The sequence below is a fragment of the Monopterus albus genome, unplaced genomic scaffold (assembly GCF_001952655.1).
Source record: "Monopterus albus unplaced genomic scaffold, M_albus_1.0 scaffold82.1, whole genome shotgun sequence".
NCBI classification, from domain to species: Eukaryota; Metazoa; Chordata; class Actinopteri; order Synbranchiformes; family Synbranchidae; genus Monopterus; species Monopterus albus.
In genome coordinates, this window is record NW_018127962.1 from 2,050,529 (window position 1) to 2,069,673 (window position 19,145).

The 19,145-nt window shown below is 42.0% G+C and overlaps 3 protein-coding genes across 3 annotated transcripts in view; 1 reads left to right on the forward strand and 2 right to left on the reverse strand.

Annotated features, from left to right (window-relative positions):
* Positions 1-300: 300 nt before the first annotated feature.
* On the reverse strand, positions 301-8,876 carry smarcc1b (SWI/SNF related BAF chromatin remodeling complex subunit C1b). The gene is made up of 28 exons (XM_020606810.1): positions 8,614-8,876; positions 7,604-7,723; positions 7,158-7,243; positions 6,962-7,043; positions 6,777-6,869; positions 6,511-6,580; positions 6,357-6,426; positions 6,195-6,270; positions 5,742-5,867; positions 5,441-5,523; positions 5,240-5,346; positions 5,063-5,122; positions 4,927-4,955; positions 4,692-4,807; positions 4,533-4,604; positions 4,331-4,444; positions 3,908-4,061; positions 3,689-3,799; positions 3,394-3,453; positions 2,990-3,248; positions 2,818-2,889; positions 2,580-2,626; positions 2,372-2,474; positions 2,142-2,284; positions 1,400-1,534; positions 1,028-1,163; positions 710-796; positions 301-631 (listed from the first exon to the last, which is right to left on the reverse strand). Exons 1-28 carry the CDS (start codon positions 8,788-8,790, stop codon positions 564-566), a joined length of 2,856 nt encoding a protein of 951 aa, XP_020462466.1. The 5' UTR covers positions 8,791-8,876; the 3' UTR covers positions 301-563.
* On the forward strand, positions 8,816-13,001 carry aste1b (asteroid homolog 1b). Its single transcript, XM_020606812.1, has 7 exons — positions 8,816-8,903; positions 9,462-9,707; positions 10,032-10,298; positions 10,384-11,387; positions 11,511-11,742; positions 11,863-12,055; positions 12,192-13,001. Exons 2-7 carry the CDS (start codon positions 9,470-9,472, stop codon positions 12,505-12,507), a joined length of 2,250 nt encoding a protein of 749 aa, XP_020462468.1. The 5' UTR covers positions 8,816-8,903; positions 9,462-9,469; the 3' UTR covers positions 12,508-13,001.
* Positions 13,002-13,091: 90 nt separating this feature from the next.
* Positions 13,092-19,145, reverse strand: part of klhl7 (kelch-like family member 7) — an 8,565-nt gene continuing 2,511 nt past the window's right edge. Inside the window, exons 3-12 of the mRNA XM_020606811.1 lie at positions 18,999-19,092; positions 18,688-18,812; positions 18,297-18,472; positions 17,933-18,107; positions 17,369-17,511; positions 15,909-16,149; positions 15,528-15,729; positions 15,085-15,182; positions 14,769-14,952; positions 13,092-14,381 (exon numbers count right to left, since the gene is read on the reverse strand). Of these exons, the coding sequence (XP_020462467.1) occupies positions 14,216-14,381; positions 14,769-14,952; positions 15,085-15,182; positions 15,528-15,729; positions 15,909-16,149; positions 17,369-17,511; positions 17,933-18,107; positions 18,297-18,472; positions 18,688-18,812; positions 18,999-19,092 (1,604 nt within the window). The 3' untranslated portion in view covers positions 13,092-14,215. The remainder of the gene's footprint in view (positions 14,382-14,768; positions 14,953-15,084; positions 15,183-15,527; positions 15,730-15,908; positions 16,150-17,368; positions 17,512-17,932; positions 18,108-18,296; positions 18,473-18,687; positions 18,813-18,998; positions 19,093-19,145) is intronic.

The window sequence follows — 19,145 nt, forward strand, 5'->3', positions numbered from 1 at the left end:
TTATACAAACTACTGTGCACACTGAAGGCATGTAATAAGTTAAATCAAAAAGGATAATGACTCTGATCTGGATTCTCTCAGTATATGTGATGAAGAATTTGTAAAAATTTGTACTTTTGGTGTAAAAGTGCCACACACTCTCATTGCGGCATAAGGAATTCTAATGCTTTTGTGCTACCATTGCTGTGTAGCTTCTGAGCACTGGGAACGCATCATGAAGACACACCCATTATTGGAAGCAGAGACCTTTTCTACACAGACAGAACCTACAATGAACCACAAAACAGCTTTTAGTTTCATATAAAACAACTTTAATGAGTCAAGTGCAATCTGCAGTTTTCTCATCTCTGACATCAGAGCACAAATATTTCACAGACATAAGACGGACAGAGCCGTTGACCAAATGCACATCAGCTATGTGCTTGTTTTTCAGCCTATAAACATGTGACTACTGAAGACTTCAATGCTAAGCAGTTATTCCTGAACATTATATCAGTATCATATTTGTATGTGTGTGTATCCTGGTTGAAGAAGATGTGGTGTGCATCTGTTTTCTGGTTAGTTCAGCTGTGACTGGATGCTGGAGGCCCGGGCTGTGCTGGTTCTATCCCATCAGACTGCGAGGATGGGTCTGAGACAGTAACAGAAGGCATTAGTGTCATCACACCAGCATTTTAAAACTGTGACAGTAGCAGTAAAGAATACTCACACATGCCGTTGGGAGCTCCAGGGTGCCGAGGGGCGATCACTTGGGCATTACCTCCACCGGGCATCATCCGGTTGGGCATAGACTGGCCTGAAGAAGAAGGAGGAACTAAAATGCAATGTCTGAACTACAGAGTAGTTAGTTAAGTGTAGGAGCAATGATAAATTGAGAGCTGAGTGACACTGGATGCATTTTACTGTGTTTCTCTTGTGTCCTAATATGAGTTAACCTGATTTATGGGTGTGTCGTGTTTTAGAGGATGTTTCATTTTCTCTTTGTGTGTGTGTGTGTGTGTGTGTGTGTGTGTGTGTGTGTCCAGACCTGAATGTTGCTGCATCGTGTATCCTGGCTGACCCTGCTGCTCCCTCTGCTGGCGCACCTTTATTTCAGCCTGTTTCAGCTGCTCTGTGTGGAAAGTCTGTCTCTCTGATAGAAGCTGCTGCCGCTGCTGCTCGAGCTGCATGACACACACATATACAAGCACACTAAATATCATTGTTATAAGCTAGACATATTAGTGATTCCTCTGAATTAGACCCTGCAGAAAAGATGTCACAAACTAGCCACTATAGTTGTTTCACATTTTACATTTTAGCAATTCCACTACAGAGCAGTGGTGAGGTTTAGATCATAAAGCGGTACTTAGTTTCATTGTCCCTGGTTTGAGATATCGCAGACATGATGTTCACTCACAGCCTCTTTCTCACGGTCCATGATGGTCTCAAGCTCCTCAAAATGTCTCAGCTTGATCTCCAGCTTCTTCATTTGGGTCTCCACCAGCAGGGCCACCAGGGACTTAATCTTCCTCTCTTCTACCGCTGCCAAGTGCTGCAAGTATAGGAGGAAAACAAAGATGAAATTTAAAGGCTATCAAAAGGTTTTGTGCAAAGAAAGAGACACCATAAATGAGGGAATGGCTGGATGATAAGCACATGTGACATGGTTAACAACAATGGAAATGGAAAAAGCAGAAGTAAAGATAAAGAAGGAAAACACTGAGGAGGAAGCGAAAAGACAAAAAGGTGAGAGGAGGGTAAAGTGAATTGGGTGTAACAGAGCGTGACAAGGAGGGACAGAGAAAATAAATTAGGAGACTGAATGAAAGAAAAACAAATCAATCAGCGCCAGCGAGGGCTGAGACAATAATGATGAGACATTGTGCCAGAAAACATTTAAAATAGTCACAGCGTTACAGCTGCTATCTTAATCACAGTAGTTCATCAAAGGAACCTCTTTGCCACACAGAGAAACTTACAAATGGGTGACAAATGAAAGGAAAAACTGGGTGGAGAAACATAAAGTGGTCCCCAAGACGGTTTGGTTGCTAGGAGACCTTGGCAGAACTGAAAGAAAGCCTCCCATTTAAAATGACAACCATTTCTTCACTTTATCTTCCTGTGAGTGGTGTGTTTTGAAGTGAGAGGGCAGGCTTTACCTTGGCCTTTGTTGCAGCTGAGGACAAGGCAGCTGCGGCTGGCATGGGAACGCCGCCCTCCACCAGCTCCTGCTCCATCACTCTCCTCCCCTCATCCCCATCTCCCTCCCTCTGCCCTACGCTCTCATCATCATCTCCCCTTCCTGGATTGCAGAGAGAATTTCATTAATACAGCCAGTCATGCAAATAAACCTTACACATAGAGAGACACACAGTACATATTTACGTACCATCTCTTTCTTCTGCAAGGATATTTTCAGCATTTTCTCTTTTGATTCCCTCCACTTTAGCCCCAGTGGGTTCCACCTTGAGCCCATCTGCCCTTACAGGGATCTGCACCAGAATCAAATGTGCAGACAAACACACATACTCTCACAGAAAGCTACTAACATCACCAACAAATACAAAAATTCTCTTCAAGCGCTTATGTTGTATTACCTGATGAGAGGTGGAGTTTGTGTCCATTCTTTCTACATTCATTGAGTCTGGAAGACAGAGGAAGGCAGAGAAAATGTATTATAGACAGTATAGAGAAACTGATTCAACTGTTTGTGATTGCACGTATATGATTAACAGTCATACCTGCTTTTTCAGGCTGGTTGAAAATGTATTATAGACAGTACAGAGAAACTGATTCAACTGTGTGTGATTGCACGTATATGATTAAGAGTCATACCTGCTTTTTCAGGCTGGTTGGACATTTCACAGACCTTATCCACTGACTCCTCTTGCACTCTGGAAAACTCCTCTAAAGACAAAAGGTCTAGAATCACTAAACACACACTCTACATTCAGTTTACCATTATCTAGACTACACACAAATTAACACTTCTCTCTCATGCTCTCACCCAGAGCAGCCTTAGCTGCAGCTGACGCCACCCGCGGGTCCACCACAGATGCCAAGAAGGCCACAGTGCTCATAACAGGATTATCTGATTGGCTGAAAGGCACGGGCTGGTACGCCAGTGGGCCAAGGGAGGCTGAGGAGTCTTCCAGGTAAGGGTCTTCTATTGGCAGACGAAGGAAGTGGAGGATACAGTCATCTTGTGTTCTGGAGCCCACGTGCTCTGATACTTTGTTCCAGTCATCTCTGTAAACCTCTAAGGCCTGAGAGAAACAAGAGAAAACACAGAGGAACAGGCAATAAGCTGGGATCATGTACAAAAATTCCAACAGATCAAAAATTAACCTAATCAGTGAATCATGTGTAAAATCTGTGACAGAAACGCAAGAGCACGAGTGACTGTCTTACCTCTAATAACAAGAGTGTCTCTTGCTCTGTCCATTCCCTTCCTGCACTCGCTCCTTTAGTCTGAGAAAGATATCATTAGAATAATAGTGACAACTTTTAGACATACTTTTAGAGAGTCATGAAAAGAGAGACTGGTAATATATTTTTTACATGAAATACAAGTAGGTATAGGTAATGGATATGTTAACTAATAGAATTTATTACATATGAATAAAAAAAGATTCCACCTACTGATTAAAAAAAAAACTATTCTTCTAGACAAGCTACCAATCTGTTTGTACTGTTACTGTGAGACCTTAGGGTGTTTCTTGGCGTAGATGTCAGTGCGCAGACCAAAGTTCTGGCAGTCTGAAGGCTTCTCTCTGCTCTTTTCTGGGAAATACAACATGTGCTGTGAGGCGGACACCTACAAGAGTGAGAGCAAGCAGCAGAGTTTAATCAAAAGTTTCTGTTCACACAACAGAACCACTTGTTTGTCATGTGTTCTCCATGTACAGATGTGTGTGTGTGTTACCTGCAGGGGTCTGTGTTGTAAGGGGGCCAGTCCAGATGGTGTATCAACCAGTACGTTAAAATGAGGGGTGGGTGGGGGTCCCATGGGTAGGGGTCTGCTCTCTGCATCCACTTGGTAGTTGATCAAACCCCACTGCTCCAAAAATGCATGAACCCTGGACAAAAACAACACTTTCCTTGATACTTATTAATTTGTGTTTCAGCTGGAAAATGGCTTCACAGATGACAAAATGTAAATACACTGACAAGTCATCAGCTGCCATTGTTAAAAGCTGCAGGCCCATTAACCACACCACATAGCTCCTTCCCAGCACTAACCGATGTAATTTGTTAACATACGGTAGCTGAACGCCCACATACTACACCTAATTTAGTAGATGCAGTAAACACCGCATGGTATCAACACCCACACTACAAGTTATACCTCATGAGAGCACAGACATCTCCGGTGAGGTTGCGTCTGCAGGATGTTGAACTGAGGTACTCCTGGGGATTCAGCCGGTACGTGTCGATCATGAAGTTGCGGTAGGCCAGGTAGCTACATTGTACAGGGATGATCATACTGTTGGTGAGGCTTTCTCCAACAATTAAGTTAATGGTGATGTCTGAATGTCAACAGTACTCACATTTCTGGAGATTTGGACTTGTTCTTTCCATTGAAAAATTCAGGCAGTGCACGTTTCTCTATTGAGTGAATGCTAGAAAAGGTTTTTTTTAGGTAAGGTTACACTCTAATGTACTGATGAAAGGATTAGAGTCAGCGTGTCTGTACAGTATGTGTTTACCTGTTATAATTGAACCAAGATGTATAGCTTGGTATTATAATGTGATGGGTTTGTTCTGTGATATTGTCTTCTCCCTCTGACAGACGAGGTATCTCTCCTCTTCCCTCATCGTCCTCCTGTACACGCACGTGTACACAGAATACATTTAATTCTGCTTAAACAAAATCACTAATTGATACAGACTATCCAACCTTCAAGCAATAAGAAACATTTTAATTAAAGAAATCCTATTTACCCTTCCTGGAAAATCCTCCTCCTGTTCATCTGGAAAAGAAGCAGTGAATGATGATGAAAAGATCAAAGAGCATACACACAAACAACAACTGTATAAGAACACTTTTATTTTAAACTCGAAACACATGAAAGCTTACCCAGGTCAGCCATGATCCCTCCCTTGACAGGAGTATTCTCACTGTCTTTCTTCAGGTTGACTGCTCAGACAGGGTAGGAAAGGAAAACCAACTTGGAGTAGAAATGTCAAGTATCTGGACATCTTTATGAGGACATTTATTCATACAAAACATTTTAGTGGGTCTTTGAATGTTTACCATTCTTGGGTAGCATGACTTCCTCCATGTTAGGAACAGGGGTAGGGTCCTCCATGTCTTTAGTCAAGTCCTCTTCTGGCTCTTCCTCTTGTTGTCCACGTCTTCTTCTGTGCATATGAACAAAAATCAATGCTGGAGCTGTGCCCTGAAATGTCAAACCAAAGGCAAGTGCTCCAGTTTGAATAAAACAACTATATTTACCCCTTCTTTCCTTTCTTCCTGCCGTCAGAGGAGGGAGGAGAGGGCGAGCGTCTTCTCTTTTTGGAGGGAGTGGACTTGGAGTCCTGAGGGCAGAGAGAGGGCAGAGTTAGGTGGAGAAAAAAAGAGAAAGCACGAGTTTAAGTGTCTTTGAAACAACAAAAATCAAGACCTTTCATTTTTTGAAAAAAAAGTTCAAGGATCACGCTTGAATTAATTGTTCAACATTTAACACTTGTGTATTATTAACAGAGAAGCCTCATTTCTTCACAAACCCGCCTTCACATACAAGCTTCACACAAACCTGATCATCTTGGAGGTAAATACGCTGACGGAGGATGATTGGCACATTCCTCTCATCCAGACAATAGTCTTCCTCATTCATCCACTCATTGAAAATGTCTGTGTCCAGAACCCATCTGGCATGGACCTGGAAGACACACCCACACAAAATCTGCATTAACGTTAAATGTTTCTTGCTAATGTATGTCTTATAAGTACTGAAAATGAACTCACATCAGATCACATCATCAGAAAAAAAATTAAGTTTGACTTTGGCAAATAAATCAACGGCCGTCAACTTTTAAGTAACGTGATGAGTTTTCGAGATGACATCATATTATATGAAAGTCACTAATATTGAAAAAGAATCTCAGTCAACCACCAAACTCACAACTGTCAGAAAAATCACACTGCTAAAGAGCAAACAGACTCCAAGCTGGCTGCCTCAGCAATTGTACCACAAATGTGTTCTCACCCTCCAGGGTCTCTCTGGATGTGGCGGCTCTTCAGCCTCTCCTTCGACATCAGCTGAGGATAGCCAACTGTCATAACTGATGAAAAAGGACAAAAACATAATATGCAAGTACTCTAACTGTGTGTGAGCACCTGTATGTGTGTATGTGTCCTCATGTATTACCTATCTGGGTACAAGCCCCAGTGTACCAAGACATGCTTGTCTTTCTGCAAAACAGGACGCATCCACTCATCTGCAAATAGGCGTGTATAAAAAATGCATCAAGTTAATTAGTACCACGGATTTAAAACAATAACAAACACAAATTTTAACTGACCTTCCTCTGTAGACACAGGTGAGGGGTAGATGTGGTGACTGGCAAGTATCTGGTCCTCAGTGACTGAACCCTGTGGAAGCACATACTGTGACCCAGTAGCACTGAGAAGGAGCTACATTACCATCAGTACACTTGTTTTAATCAGCCAGTCCAACCTTTAGTTTACTTCTAATTTATCATTCTGTTTTACATTTTTGATCCTTATTAGGTCTGTCCAACCCTCTGTCCACTTAACCCCTTCCCAGCTCTCATCTGTGGATCTTTACCTGGTGCTTGGTGATAATATCAGTCAGTCTGCTAGTCAGCTCCTGATCCAGTGTGGGGTCCAGATATACCACAGGCAGCGACATACAGTTGTTCTGTAGACACACAAAATGCAGGTGCATGTTCATCAGTGGTGTGTATATGGTGGGCTGGTGTCAGCACATGTGTATGTGTGTGTCTTTGTCACCTGGATCAATGCTCTTTCAATAGCACCAAACATCTCTACATTCCTTTCAGTCCTTGATGGATTCTGCAAATCAAACCTTCTCCTGTGAAGGTAGGGAGAGAGACAAAGAAATATTAAGGACACAGTAAAGAAGACTTAAACAAATACAGAGCAGGGATACCACTGTGAAATGTCAATGACACATAAGACTACACACCAGCCTTGGTCGGCCTTGAACTTGTAGGCAGTGCTAAGAATGTGGCAGAGCCCACCCCCTGGTCGCAAGTCAAGGAAGCACTGTGCCTGTAAAGAAATTATAATGACTGTGGTTTCTCTTGTTTAGCATGTGTTTAACCTATTGTACCAAATTCCAATACCTATCATCAGTCCCCCTTTGCAAAGAGGCTACCTTGGACATTCAGATTGATTGTGTTTTTATTCTCCGGATTTTTAACTGTCAACAAAGAGTGATTAATGTCTAATATGTACCCTTACTGTTGACAAAGAAATCTATCCTTCTTTGGTCATATAACAATATAGTGACATCAACCACTTCAAAAACACACGAACTCTACCACAACATACATCATGAATTTCAATGAATATCAGGTCCTGCTAACAACCAGAGGACCAGGTACTTTAGAGTCAAGTGTGATGACTCACAGGCAGTTTGGTTAAAACAGGACTGGTACTCTGTCTGCCAAAGACATCCTCTTGAAACTGGAGAAGCTGCATGGTGACTGCAGCCAGAGCCTGGCATGATGGAGGGTCCATCAACACAACCTGATAGACACACACATTTTCACAGGGATATGAAGAAGATATTTTCAATTTTAATGTTAATCATTATGCCTTATTATAGTCTATAACATTAATGTTACCTTGCTTGGTTTTACGAACTGCTTCACCAACTTAGCTGTGTTTATTCTGATAAACCTCTAGGATTTAGTACCATTTGTGTATCCTCTTTTATTATAAGTAGTTACATCACTCTTCATCTATACATGGTGAACCACTGGACACGCTAGCAGGAGATGGGCTACCTTGTTAGCAACATTACCAAATGATCTGAAATAAAGTTTGTAAGCCAACTGTAACATATAATATACACACATAACTGACACACACAAGGCTAACTGTAACCAATATACACACATAACTGACACACACAACACAAAACAATAAAGAAAAAAGATACAGAAAATAAACATATAGAATATAGCAAGAAAAAGAATAAGTAATAAAGTGATCACGTTTCTGTGGTTCTCACATACGATCTGTCAATTTTTGACAGGTCCATCAAATTCACTGTACTTTTTGCTAAACCAGGATATAATTAAGCAAACTGTCTCTTACAAAAGTGGTATTACACCTTTTGTCTAGTATATCTATGTAATCTATCTTTAAAGTTGATAATTTGGGTCTACGTAGGCGTATCAAGCCAGGTATGTTTGACTAACGGATAAGTGATTCAGGTTTTCTTTTTATTACCCTGATATAATCAGATTCAGAACATTCTGAATTGTATCTAGTACTGAATTCCCCATCCTCTAGCAACTTTCTATTTTCATCAAGCAGATGAACAAATATCCATTTTTTCATAAACATTTCCTTCCTCTCAAGACAACTCTGTTATTCCACAGTGTTAGCTATCTTCCTAGCCAGCTAACTACCTTTTTGTAGTGCTTCCCGATCCACTGCCGCACCACCTCCAGCTGGGCTAAAGTATCCGGACTCTCCCAGAACCTGGAGGACGGACTGCTGTCTTTTTTCCGGTACGCAGCCGTCCCAGTGCTGCACTGGCTTGTCCCAGGAATTGCGAGATTTGCACCCCCAGACATTGTAGCCATAATAAAATGAGATTAACTTAAATCGATAGACCACTGGCTAGCGCACTCGCTAGCTTTTGTGTTCTCGCTTTCTCTCGCGAGACACATCGCAATTGTCACAATTCAGCATAAAGGTTTGTTATTTTATAGGGATCAATTGTCTATCATTTTTAAGATTTCTTTTTAATGCATTTGTATGCGCTTTGATTTAATAGTATAGGTTTGAAAATACCAAAATGTTATTATATACACACACAAAATAATATCAACCTTTGGAACTTGCAAGTACTTTTACTTTGAAATGTAACTTTACTAGGAAATAACTGCGCAACACATGAAAACTGAAAAGTGAAGTAATATTGTTGTGTAAAAAACATATTTTAATGCTCCAACTGAAAACTTCCCATCGAATATTCTTTCAGATGTAGTTAATATACGTGAATTCGTTTCCGTTTAGTAGGCCACGTATCATTTGTGCTGTTGCCGTATTTCCGTTCTCATATTTTAATCTTCCACGGGACTGTCACCTTATCAGGGAAAACAAACTCCTGTCCAGCCGATGGCTTTTATTTTCCGTCGTATTCTATATTAGCGTTACACTAACCAGGCAGTTGAAACAGCTCTGCGTGGTATTGAAGCACCAGTCACTGTGTAAGTAACATTAGCTCATTCTCACTCCATTTTTTTCCCAGGCCCTGAGATGGGCGTCCAGGGTCTGACCACCTATGTGGAGGGGAACAGAAACTTCTTCCAAGATGTGAAGTTCAGGGACAGCTACCTGGTTATTGATGGCTGCAGCCTGTATTTCCGCCTCTATTTTAACCACGGTTTGGACCAGCAGCATGGAGGAGACTATGATGCTTTCGCCTCTCTGCTTACTCAGTTCTTCGATGCATTGTCAGCTTGTGGCATCCAGCCATACGTGGTTCTGGATGGAGGTAAAGATGCTTAGTCCATTCAAAGTCATGTGCCCTATTAACTACCATATTTTACTAAAGCTAATATGGTTAACATTATACTCTGTTTAGAGTTTTACAGAGCATTTAAATCTTAAAATACATTTTTAACTGTGAATTATATTTATAGAGGTGATCCTTAAAGCCTTTTAGTCTTTCTGCTTTTTCCTCCACAATTTCATGTAATTTGTTTAATTTTAGTTTTGCAGATAAATACAACTAAATTAAATTACATTTTCTTAACATTATTCTCTGCAGTTGTACCACCCACAAACATTTCATTTGTCTTGTATTTATGATTATAAGGGATGGACCCCAGTGACAAGAAGTTTTCCACTCTGCGGCAGCGTCTACAATCCAAGATAAGGGAGGCAGACAGTATATCTCATGGCCGCAATGGCTCTGTTCTCCCTATTCTCACAAGAGAGGTCTTCATTCAGGTCCTCATCCAGAGAAACGTCCCACTGGTTCAGTGTCCAGCTGAGGCTGACTGGGAGATTGCATGTTTGGCTCGCCAGTGGAACTGCCCAGTTTTGACCAATGACAGTGATTTTTATATCTTTGACCTACCAGGTGTGGGCAGTGACTGGACTTTGAGGTTTGTACTGTAAGTAATTGTTAATGTTGTTTAACATATCGTTTATGTGCTTTCCTCTAGGTGGTTACCTGCCACTCAGTTTTTTTCAGTGGACCAACCTTAATGGTAAAGCCTCTAACCGCTACATTTCTGCTCGGTGCTACACCACTAACAGTCTTTGTCGCTGGTTTGGGGGCATGAACCAAGAGTTGCTACCTTTATGTGCTGTCCTGACTGGTAATGACTATGGTACTCCAAAAGATGCTGAAACACTTCTTGCCCTGATAGATGTGAGTGGAGGAGGTGGGAGGGGTAGAGGTAGAGCATCCACCAACCGCATCGAGAGGCTACTTCTCTGGCTGTCCTGTTTTCAAAGCCCGGTAGAGGCCCTGGAGGAAGTGAACAGGCTAATGGGGGAGGAAGGCGGTAGAGGTAAGAGAGGACAGAAGGGTGGGCTCAGTTCACAGCTGTGGGAAGCTATGCAAGACTACATCATCACCTCTCAAAGCTCTCTTGCTCAGTGGTTCTCTGGGGGTAAGGCAGCTGTAGGAAGGCAGACCTCTGGCCTTGCACAGATACCAGAGTGCCTTTCACAGGCTGCAGCACGAGGGATGTTGTCTCCCTCTGTTGTAGATGCCCTGGTGATGCGCAGGGTTCTGCTCCTGCCACAAGTGGAGAACAGCAGGCTAGGCAGCAGCCACTGTAGTGCCAGAGCTATACGTCAGGCTATATATGGGATATTACTGCACAGAGGCCTGCCAGGTGGTGCTAGCCAAGCACAGGATATGAGGGTACAAGGAAAGATCAACCAGGGAGTGAGAGGTGGGAGAGGGCGAGGGGGTAGGGGATGGGGAGGCAGTCAGAGTGGTGGAGGTTGGGATCAGGGCATAATTTTTTCCACACAGCAGGGTGTAAATGTAGGATTTAGCATTAATCAAGAAGCTGATGCAACTAGAGTGCAGGCTCAGGGCTGTATTGCCCCCATTTATGTGGAGGAGTATGACCGTCAGGACCTGAATCTGAAGAAAAATCCAGTGGAGGCACATCCCATTAGAACCCCTATTTGTCTGGATACACTTGGACAGGTAAACACAACAATAAAAATATTTTCTTACACAGGTATATTTGTTTTGTTTGTTTGTTGTTGTTTTTTTTCAAGAAGCTGTCCTCATGATATATTTTCAAAAGTTGTACCTGATTTTATCCAGGCTCCTGTGGCAGTTCGTCTTGGCGCCCTGTTAGAGGTCTTGGGGGTGAACGAGTCTGTCCTGGCTCCTGTTCCTCTCCACCTGAGGCTGGCTGTTGCAGTGACAGGCTTCTGGCTTCGAGAGGCCATACCAACACCCTCTCAGCACCAGCTCCAGGCTGTGCTACTGGGCATAGTTTATGGAGAGCTGTCCGGGAACAACCAGCCTGGAGCTACCCACTACCAACATGCTGGTCAGCTGTGTTTTGTCATTTCATTCCACAAGGTTACAAAGACTAAAATGCACTTCACTAACAAGCCAGTTTATCCCTAATGAAATGAATCAAACCTGTTGCTGCTGTGTGTCATCCAAGTCCCACAGTTAAACTGGGCCACAGAGCACAGTGTGTGGACAGGGCTGGATCGACAACGTCTGAGGCCAGGGGAGAGAAGGGGCTTGGACATCGGAGCAGCTCACAGTTTCAGCCAATGGCAGGCCTGCCTCTGGAGTGCGCTCTGTCTCAATCAGCTACTGCTGCTGCCACTGCCTGTTCCCCACCTGTCATGGTAAAAACTGTGACATAAAATAGAAAATATGTGGAAATACTGTTTGTATTTTTCACCTATTGATCAAACACAGGTGAATGAGAATTAGAGGAGCAGTAATCTCCATTTCATTTCATTCCCTCCGTGTGTGTCTTAGTTTGTTCAGTGGAACATTGCTGCACGGCCTTCTCAGGTATTTAAACGGGGGCCAAGCTGCTGAATCCCTCCTAACCAGGGGTTCCTTGTCTGGACAACTCTACTCACCACTCCTGGATGCTGTGAGGAATTGCAGCACCAAAGCCAATCCCGCCTCTTCAGCAGCAGGGAGGAAGAAGAGAGGAGGAGGCCGGGGAAGGAGAGGAAGAAGGGGAGGTGGGAGAGGAGCGAGTGGATGGAGTCAAGAAACTGAGGAGATAACCAACAGGTTTGCTCTCCTGATGAGCGACCAAGACTATGATTATTATTATTGGTGAGGATGCAGAGAAAAATGTAAAGATTGATCGGAGAGACTTGTTAGGGACCAAATGGGGAAGGTTTAAAAGCCATGCTCAGGGAATGCTAAAAAATAGCCATAGTCATGTGATGAATGACACCTCTTAATATTTACCACTATGCTTCCACCTCTATAAGTGGACTGCACTAACGCAGCCTTCCTCAGTAATATCTGATTTTTATGATCCAATCTGCTGCCTTCTCAAATCATGTGATCTCAAGATAAGAGTAAGAGTAATGCACACTCTTGCCATTTTATAACAGCTTTATGAGTATTATCACTGTAATTAATGCAGATGCTTCCAGTCTTTCAGTGTTTTATTCAGCCAAGTCAAAATAAGATTAGAAAATGAATGAACTAGTCCTATTTCTTCACTGACCAAAAAGTTGCATGGCAGCTAATGTCATCTTAATAAGAAATGTACAACATTTCATGTAATTTTATGACAGATATTGATGAATCTGGTGCTCTTGTTTATTATTCACCTTTTTATATAGGTTACAAAATCTAAATCAGATTGTTTTTAATGATCATGTCCAGCTAGTTTTTACTCATAACCACATATGGCTGAAAATAAAATGTTTAATCATTCTCAATAATGTTACGTTTTAAGTTATAGCGCATTATAGAAGCACTATTATTCAACATGTACACAACACAAGATTGACCTGTTCATAAATACGGTATATATACTCTGTAACAGTACATAATTCACGTTACCTTTTTCTAGTAAGAAGAAAAAATCCAATTTAAAAATCCCCCCAAAACCAACATAACACTTTCTCATTAAAATCTTCCTGGCTCCTAAAACATATTTGTGGATAGTTTCCCATGGGCATTTTTAACAAGAAACCCTACTATGCAGACTCAGGTAATAGTTAAAAGCTGTGTATGTCTGAAATCACTCTCTGCTCACTATGTACTGTGGTCCCCATTCTGTAGTGGTGTCTGCATGTGCAAATCTATCCACTCTGTATTGTACACAAAGATTCCACCATGGAACGTTTTGCTAGCAGTTCGCAGTTTTCAGATGAGAAAATGACTTGTTAGGGACTCTACAGCTATAAGCAATAATGGAGAAATGATGATTAAAGGGAGCCCTAGTGTAGCTTATATAAGGAGTAGTGGATGAGGAAGTGATTTCTGACACAGAAAAAGAGAACTTTGGCTATTAAATTATATTAAAAACCTTCTATCTAATTTCAAATAAACCCCAAGGCTTGGCCATCACAAGCAAACAAAGACCAGGTTAAAAAACACTGAAACCTACCTGTAGCCTATTCAAACAGCTCACATGGTAAATTCAGTGTAATGTAATTTTTCACAGCACCAATGATAGTAATGGAAGTAGTGCTATGGAAATGGACATTATACTGGATTTATCAGGACCGCTGGTAAATATAATTAGGGTACACGGGACAGAAAAAATGGCCTGTTTCTAAAGTAAGCCTGTCCCACAGTGAGGCCAGGTTCTCACTGCCACTGAGGCAAATAAGGGTCTCTGCCACCATCTGAACATTTACAGTCGCTACCTGAACACGGAAAATGTACATTAGCATGAGCTGTCTAAGCATGAGTGAGTCTTTCTGAATGGGCCTTGCCTCGTGTGTCTCAATACCACAGTCGACTGGAGGCCTAATGCAGTTGTGAATGTCCCAACTTAATATACACTGACTCTTCCTCTTGTCCTATGAGGATGATGAGCTTGAGGCAGATGAAGATGCAGCAGGTGCAGCGTGTGACTGAGAGTCTATGAGGTCCATGTCTTCGTCTTCGTTGACTCCACACGTGTCGACCACGCAAATCAGGCAGCTAGTGACGGGAAACGCTCGCACTTTGCTGCAAGTCACCCACCTGAACAGACAATAGAAAACCTCTTTAGAGACAGCATGAAAAGGAATAAAGATCAAACTTTCAGTAATGGTGGGGACATTTTTAGAAATTGTGAAGAACAGTTTGTCTTACTGCAGTAGTTGGCACTATTATGTCCAACAGTAATGGCTAAAATAACCACCCAAAACATTGAAGGAATCAGAAACAGCCAGAGCAAACAACAAACAAAAGTTGATTAAAATCACTTTTGCTGACTAAAACAAATAGAAGAGATGTTGAGGCACTGATTGTCTTTTTCATTATTTTTTTCACATCGCTCTCAACATATCAGTGACAAAGACATCTGCGATGTCTATTTGTGATGATATTACTGGTTTTATTTTAGTAATATTTATTCAATACACTGACCTGTCGGTGTCAGTGTGATACTCCAGGACGTGTCCAAGTCGCCCTACACCTTGAAACCCTGCCAGCACATAGATGACTTCACCGACCGCCGCACATTTCACTGTTACACCTCGCCATGGCATCGGTGAGGCAGGACGCCACTCATTACTGGCAATATCGTAGTACTCCACTGAATCCAATCCACCTAGTAAAACACATACACACACACACACACACACACACACACACACACGCTTATGATTTCAGTGGCTACTTGTTTATTCTTGCTAGTACCATATGCTACAGCCATTACTCATCACAATATTTGTATTTTTACCCAGTGCCCCCTGTCCCCCCACAGCATACATCCTATTGTTGACCACCACCAGCCCGTGGTTCTTCCTGGCCTCTTTCATCCCACACAGCTCCCTCCATCTGGGGACAATAGAGACAGATAAAAAAAAAAGAGATGTGTAAAAGTGTAACAGAGTAACACTTACATACTCTGAGTTTAATACAGCAGTGCAACAAGAATCAGCATTTTTTTTGCATGCAAGTGCTTATTATCAGATTTGTACCTGCATGCTTGGCTGAAAAGGTATGGATACAAGGACTTCACCCAACATACAGTCTTTTCCCCTCATATTCCCTTTCATTATTTAATCCATACAAACTGTATGCTAGCCAATGGCAACAAAAAAAGTCTCGGGACTGTGAGTACACAGACACTTTGTGTATCATCCTTTGGGCTACGCAGGGATGTTTGTTTATGTGACTCACTGCTGTGTGGCGGGGTCGTAGGCCTCACAGTTGTTGAGGACCCTGCCAGATACATTGTTGCCCACTGTTCCTCCACAGACATAGATGAGGCCATTGGCCTCCACTGAGCCATGGCTGCACCGGGCCATCAGCATGCTGGCTTTCACCTGCCATGACTCCGTCCTTGTGTCGTAGCATTCAAAAAGGTCCATTGCTGAACTACCTGTACACACATGCACACAGTGCATTACACCATAAATAAAGGCTTGCAAGAGGGTGTGGTATTCCTTCCACGAGGTATCAACAATGTAATTTTCCCTACCTGACTAAACCAAAAAAAAAAACGTAAAATCATAATGAAAATATACACCACACCGTCACCCCTTACATCTCTCTGCTTACCCACTTCTGAACCCCCGGATGTGTAGATCTTGCCCTGCACAGCGCAGGCAGCCAGGCTGTCACGTGGTGTGGGCGGACCCAGCTTGGAGTACCAGCTGTCCTTCAAGACATTGTAGCAGTCCATGCGCTTGATAGGAAAAAGCTGTGAACCACCCAGGATGTAGACCACATTATCCCAGAAGACTGCTGTGGCATCTCGGCGCTTCTCGAAGGGGCAGCGGATGTCTGTCCAGCTGGAGTCCTGCATGGAAAGCCAGAATGACACTTGACCTCAGGCAAATATTATAAAAGACTATACTACAATGTTTGAGCAACATCTAATCCAGATATGGTGGAAAAAATGTACTTACAAACTCTCATCTTTTAAAAAAGTATGAAAATGAACCTTTTGTTGATTAAAATGTAATAAAAACTTTTGTTTCCAAAGCACTATTCTAAACAGTTACAAAGCCCTAGAGCATAACAGTAAAAATGCAATAAAAATTAAAGTACAGCACAAAATATAACAATAAAACAAGAGCGTAATAAGAATAAGACCAGAATAGGAATACATACTTTCAGTATAAGAAAGGCTATCTGATATAAGTGAATTTTAAACCTGATCATGCAAGGCCTTAAAACTTATAAGCAAAATCTTATCGTCACCTCACATATGGAACCATAGCAAATACAGTGAGGAACAGAAGTATTTGAACACCCTGCGATTTTGCAAGTTCTCCCACTTAGAAATCATGGAGGGGTCTGAAATTCACATTGTAGGTGCATTCCCACTCTGAGAGACAGAATTAAAAAAAAAAAATTTCAGGAAATCACATTGTATGATTTTTAAAGAATTTATTTGTCTTGCACTGCTGAACATAAGTATTTGAACACCTGAGAAACAGCAAGAATTCCGGCTCTCAAAGACCTGTTACTGTGCCTTGAAAAAGTCCACCTCTACTCCACTCATTAATCTAAATTAGTAGCACCTGTCTGAGCTCTTTAAAGACACAAAATACTTCTGTTCCTCACTGTATGCAGGAATGAGAGTGATGTGGTCTGAGTTCTTAGAGTTTGTTACAAGTGTAGAGAGGAGGACGACGGTTTCATTGAGCTAACTGTATTTTCAAGGATTGACACACTGACTGGTTCAAGATGAGTGAACAAAGGAACAAGCTCCGAAGAGATTTCAGATGATGGGTGAGAAACGGGACAGCAAACATGGAATTACAATTCTAACATGTCTAACAGAAATAAACAAATAAAACTTCTGAACACATTCTTGAGCATGATCAAGATTCGATTTAGGAGGTCTGTAAATTAAAACACAAAATAGGGCTCTTGATGTGAATAGAAAAAAATAAGAATCTCAAAAATAGTAAAATTGCTCAGAAAAACTTTAATACTGAACTACATTTGATGGTTCTTGACATCATAATTACCCCTGTGTGTAACATTTGGTTGCATGTGCAGCCTGGTACCTTGGGGTTGAAGTAGCGGCAGGACTGTGGCTGGGAGCCTCCGAACAAAGCAATGCGGTAGTCATGCTTCTTGCGTCGTGGTCGGCTGCTCTCTCCCAGGTCCTCTCGGTCCTCCAGGGACAGCAAATGGTAGCGCATTCCACCTGGGACAGAAGCACAGGATGTTTATATTTTGTTTTTGTGTGTTCTCATGTCAGTCCAGCAGGCCATAGTACCAATGTAGATTTAACAACTCACATGAATCTCAATTACCTACAGTGTTATATACATCTACAAGCGCTCTACCAAAACCTTGAATTTTACTCTTAATAAATACACATTTTACTGTTATTTTAATACTGTATGGTGCAGATAGTTTATCTAAGATCCAGACTATATAACATTTGCCTACACATGGCAGAAAATGTCAACTTTCTCATCACTACACAACTTGTGCTTGTGTTTTTTGTGTCCCCTCACATGAACAATGTATATTATAGTGTGTGTTTATTATGTCCACTTGTGACCTGGAGTTTGAGTACTTGTGTGTGTATACTGTACGTATGTTTCTCTCTTCGCACTCACTGATGACCATCTTCAGGCACTGTGGGTTGTCCTGGATGAGAGGCTCAGCCTGCACCGTCTTAGACAGAAAGGCTTTGGAGACCAAAGGGAAGCGAACACACCCCAGCACCTCCACCATGTACTGTTGTCTGTTACACACATCATACTTCAACCAGCGCACTGCTGCGTCATAAATCTGAACAGGAATGCAACAACAAATCATGTAAATATACATGAATATGTAGATATGCAGTACATATCACTCAGCTTTGTTCTGGATTGTGGTACTTCCTCAATCTTAAGCAAAGGTCTGCTCAAGTATAATAGTGATTCAGGTAGATTTCTACAAAATTATAGCACAAAAGAAATCAAGCATATAGGGCACCTGGGCCTCAGCACGAACAGTGAGTTTGTCCTGGTGCAGCAGATATGTGAGCTGTGAAACATCCAGATGCAGGAACTCATCCAATTTATACACTTCAGTAAAATGGAGCTGGAAGAAGTCCTCTGCTGCTGCCTTCAGTTCAGGACAGTCCATACAGTCTGCCAGGGCTGAGATACCTGGAGGCGGAAAACACAAGATCAGTCAATGTGATGAGTTACTGCATGTGCTTGGCAGACTGGACACCATGAGATATTGGATTGATTTCACCAAGCCTTTTCAGTTAATGTCAAGCACCAAAATAATTCACTCAGCTGGAACTTATCAGCTGTCAGTCTTAGCACGTGAGATAAGATTCAGCCTTGATAAATTGCTTTTGTGCTTCTGTTCTTACCCAGGCAGTTTGTTGCATCAATCTGTCCTTTGAGGAATTCCACACACATCTTCTTCACAGGCTCAATCTGGTACTGGTTGGCTGCATCAAGCAACGACTGGACATTACTGCTGTTCACTGAGATTCTAGCAGACACACCACATACACAGTGCATTTGGAATAAGAAACCAAAAACACAGAAAAAAAACAAGAGGCATGTCTCTCAATAAGAACTTTCCTGGCAGCATCAGGCCACATTCTTTCTTTTAAAATGTAAACTGTAATTCCCATAATTATCCTTCCTTCATGTCATAACTTATGCTCATTCTTACCGGGCTGTGTAGATAAATTCAATCAACAGTTCAATGATCTCAGGCTCAGCGCTCCTGAGCTCCACCTCATGGGACATTGACTCCATCATTCTGGCTGAAAGTGAGGAAACAAAGTTAGATTTTATCCAAGAAACAAGTTGGGCATAA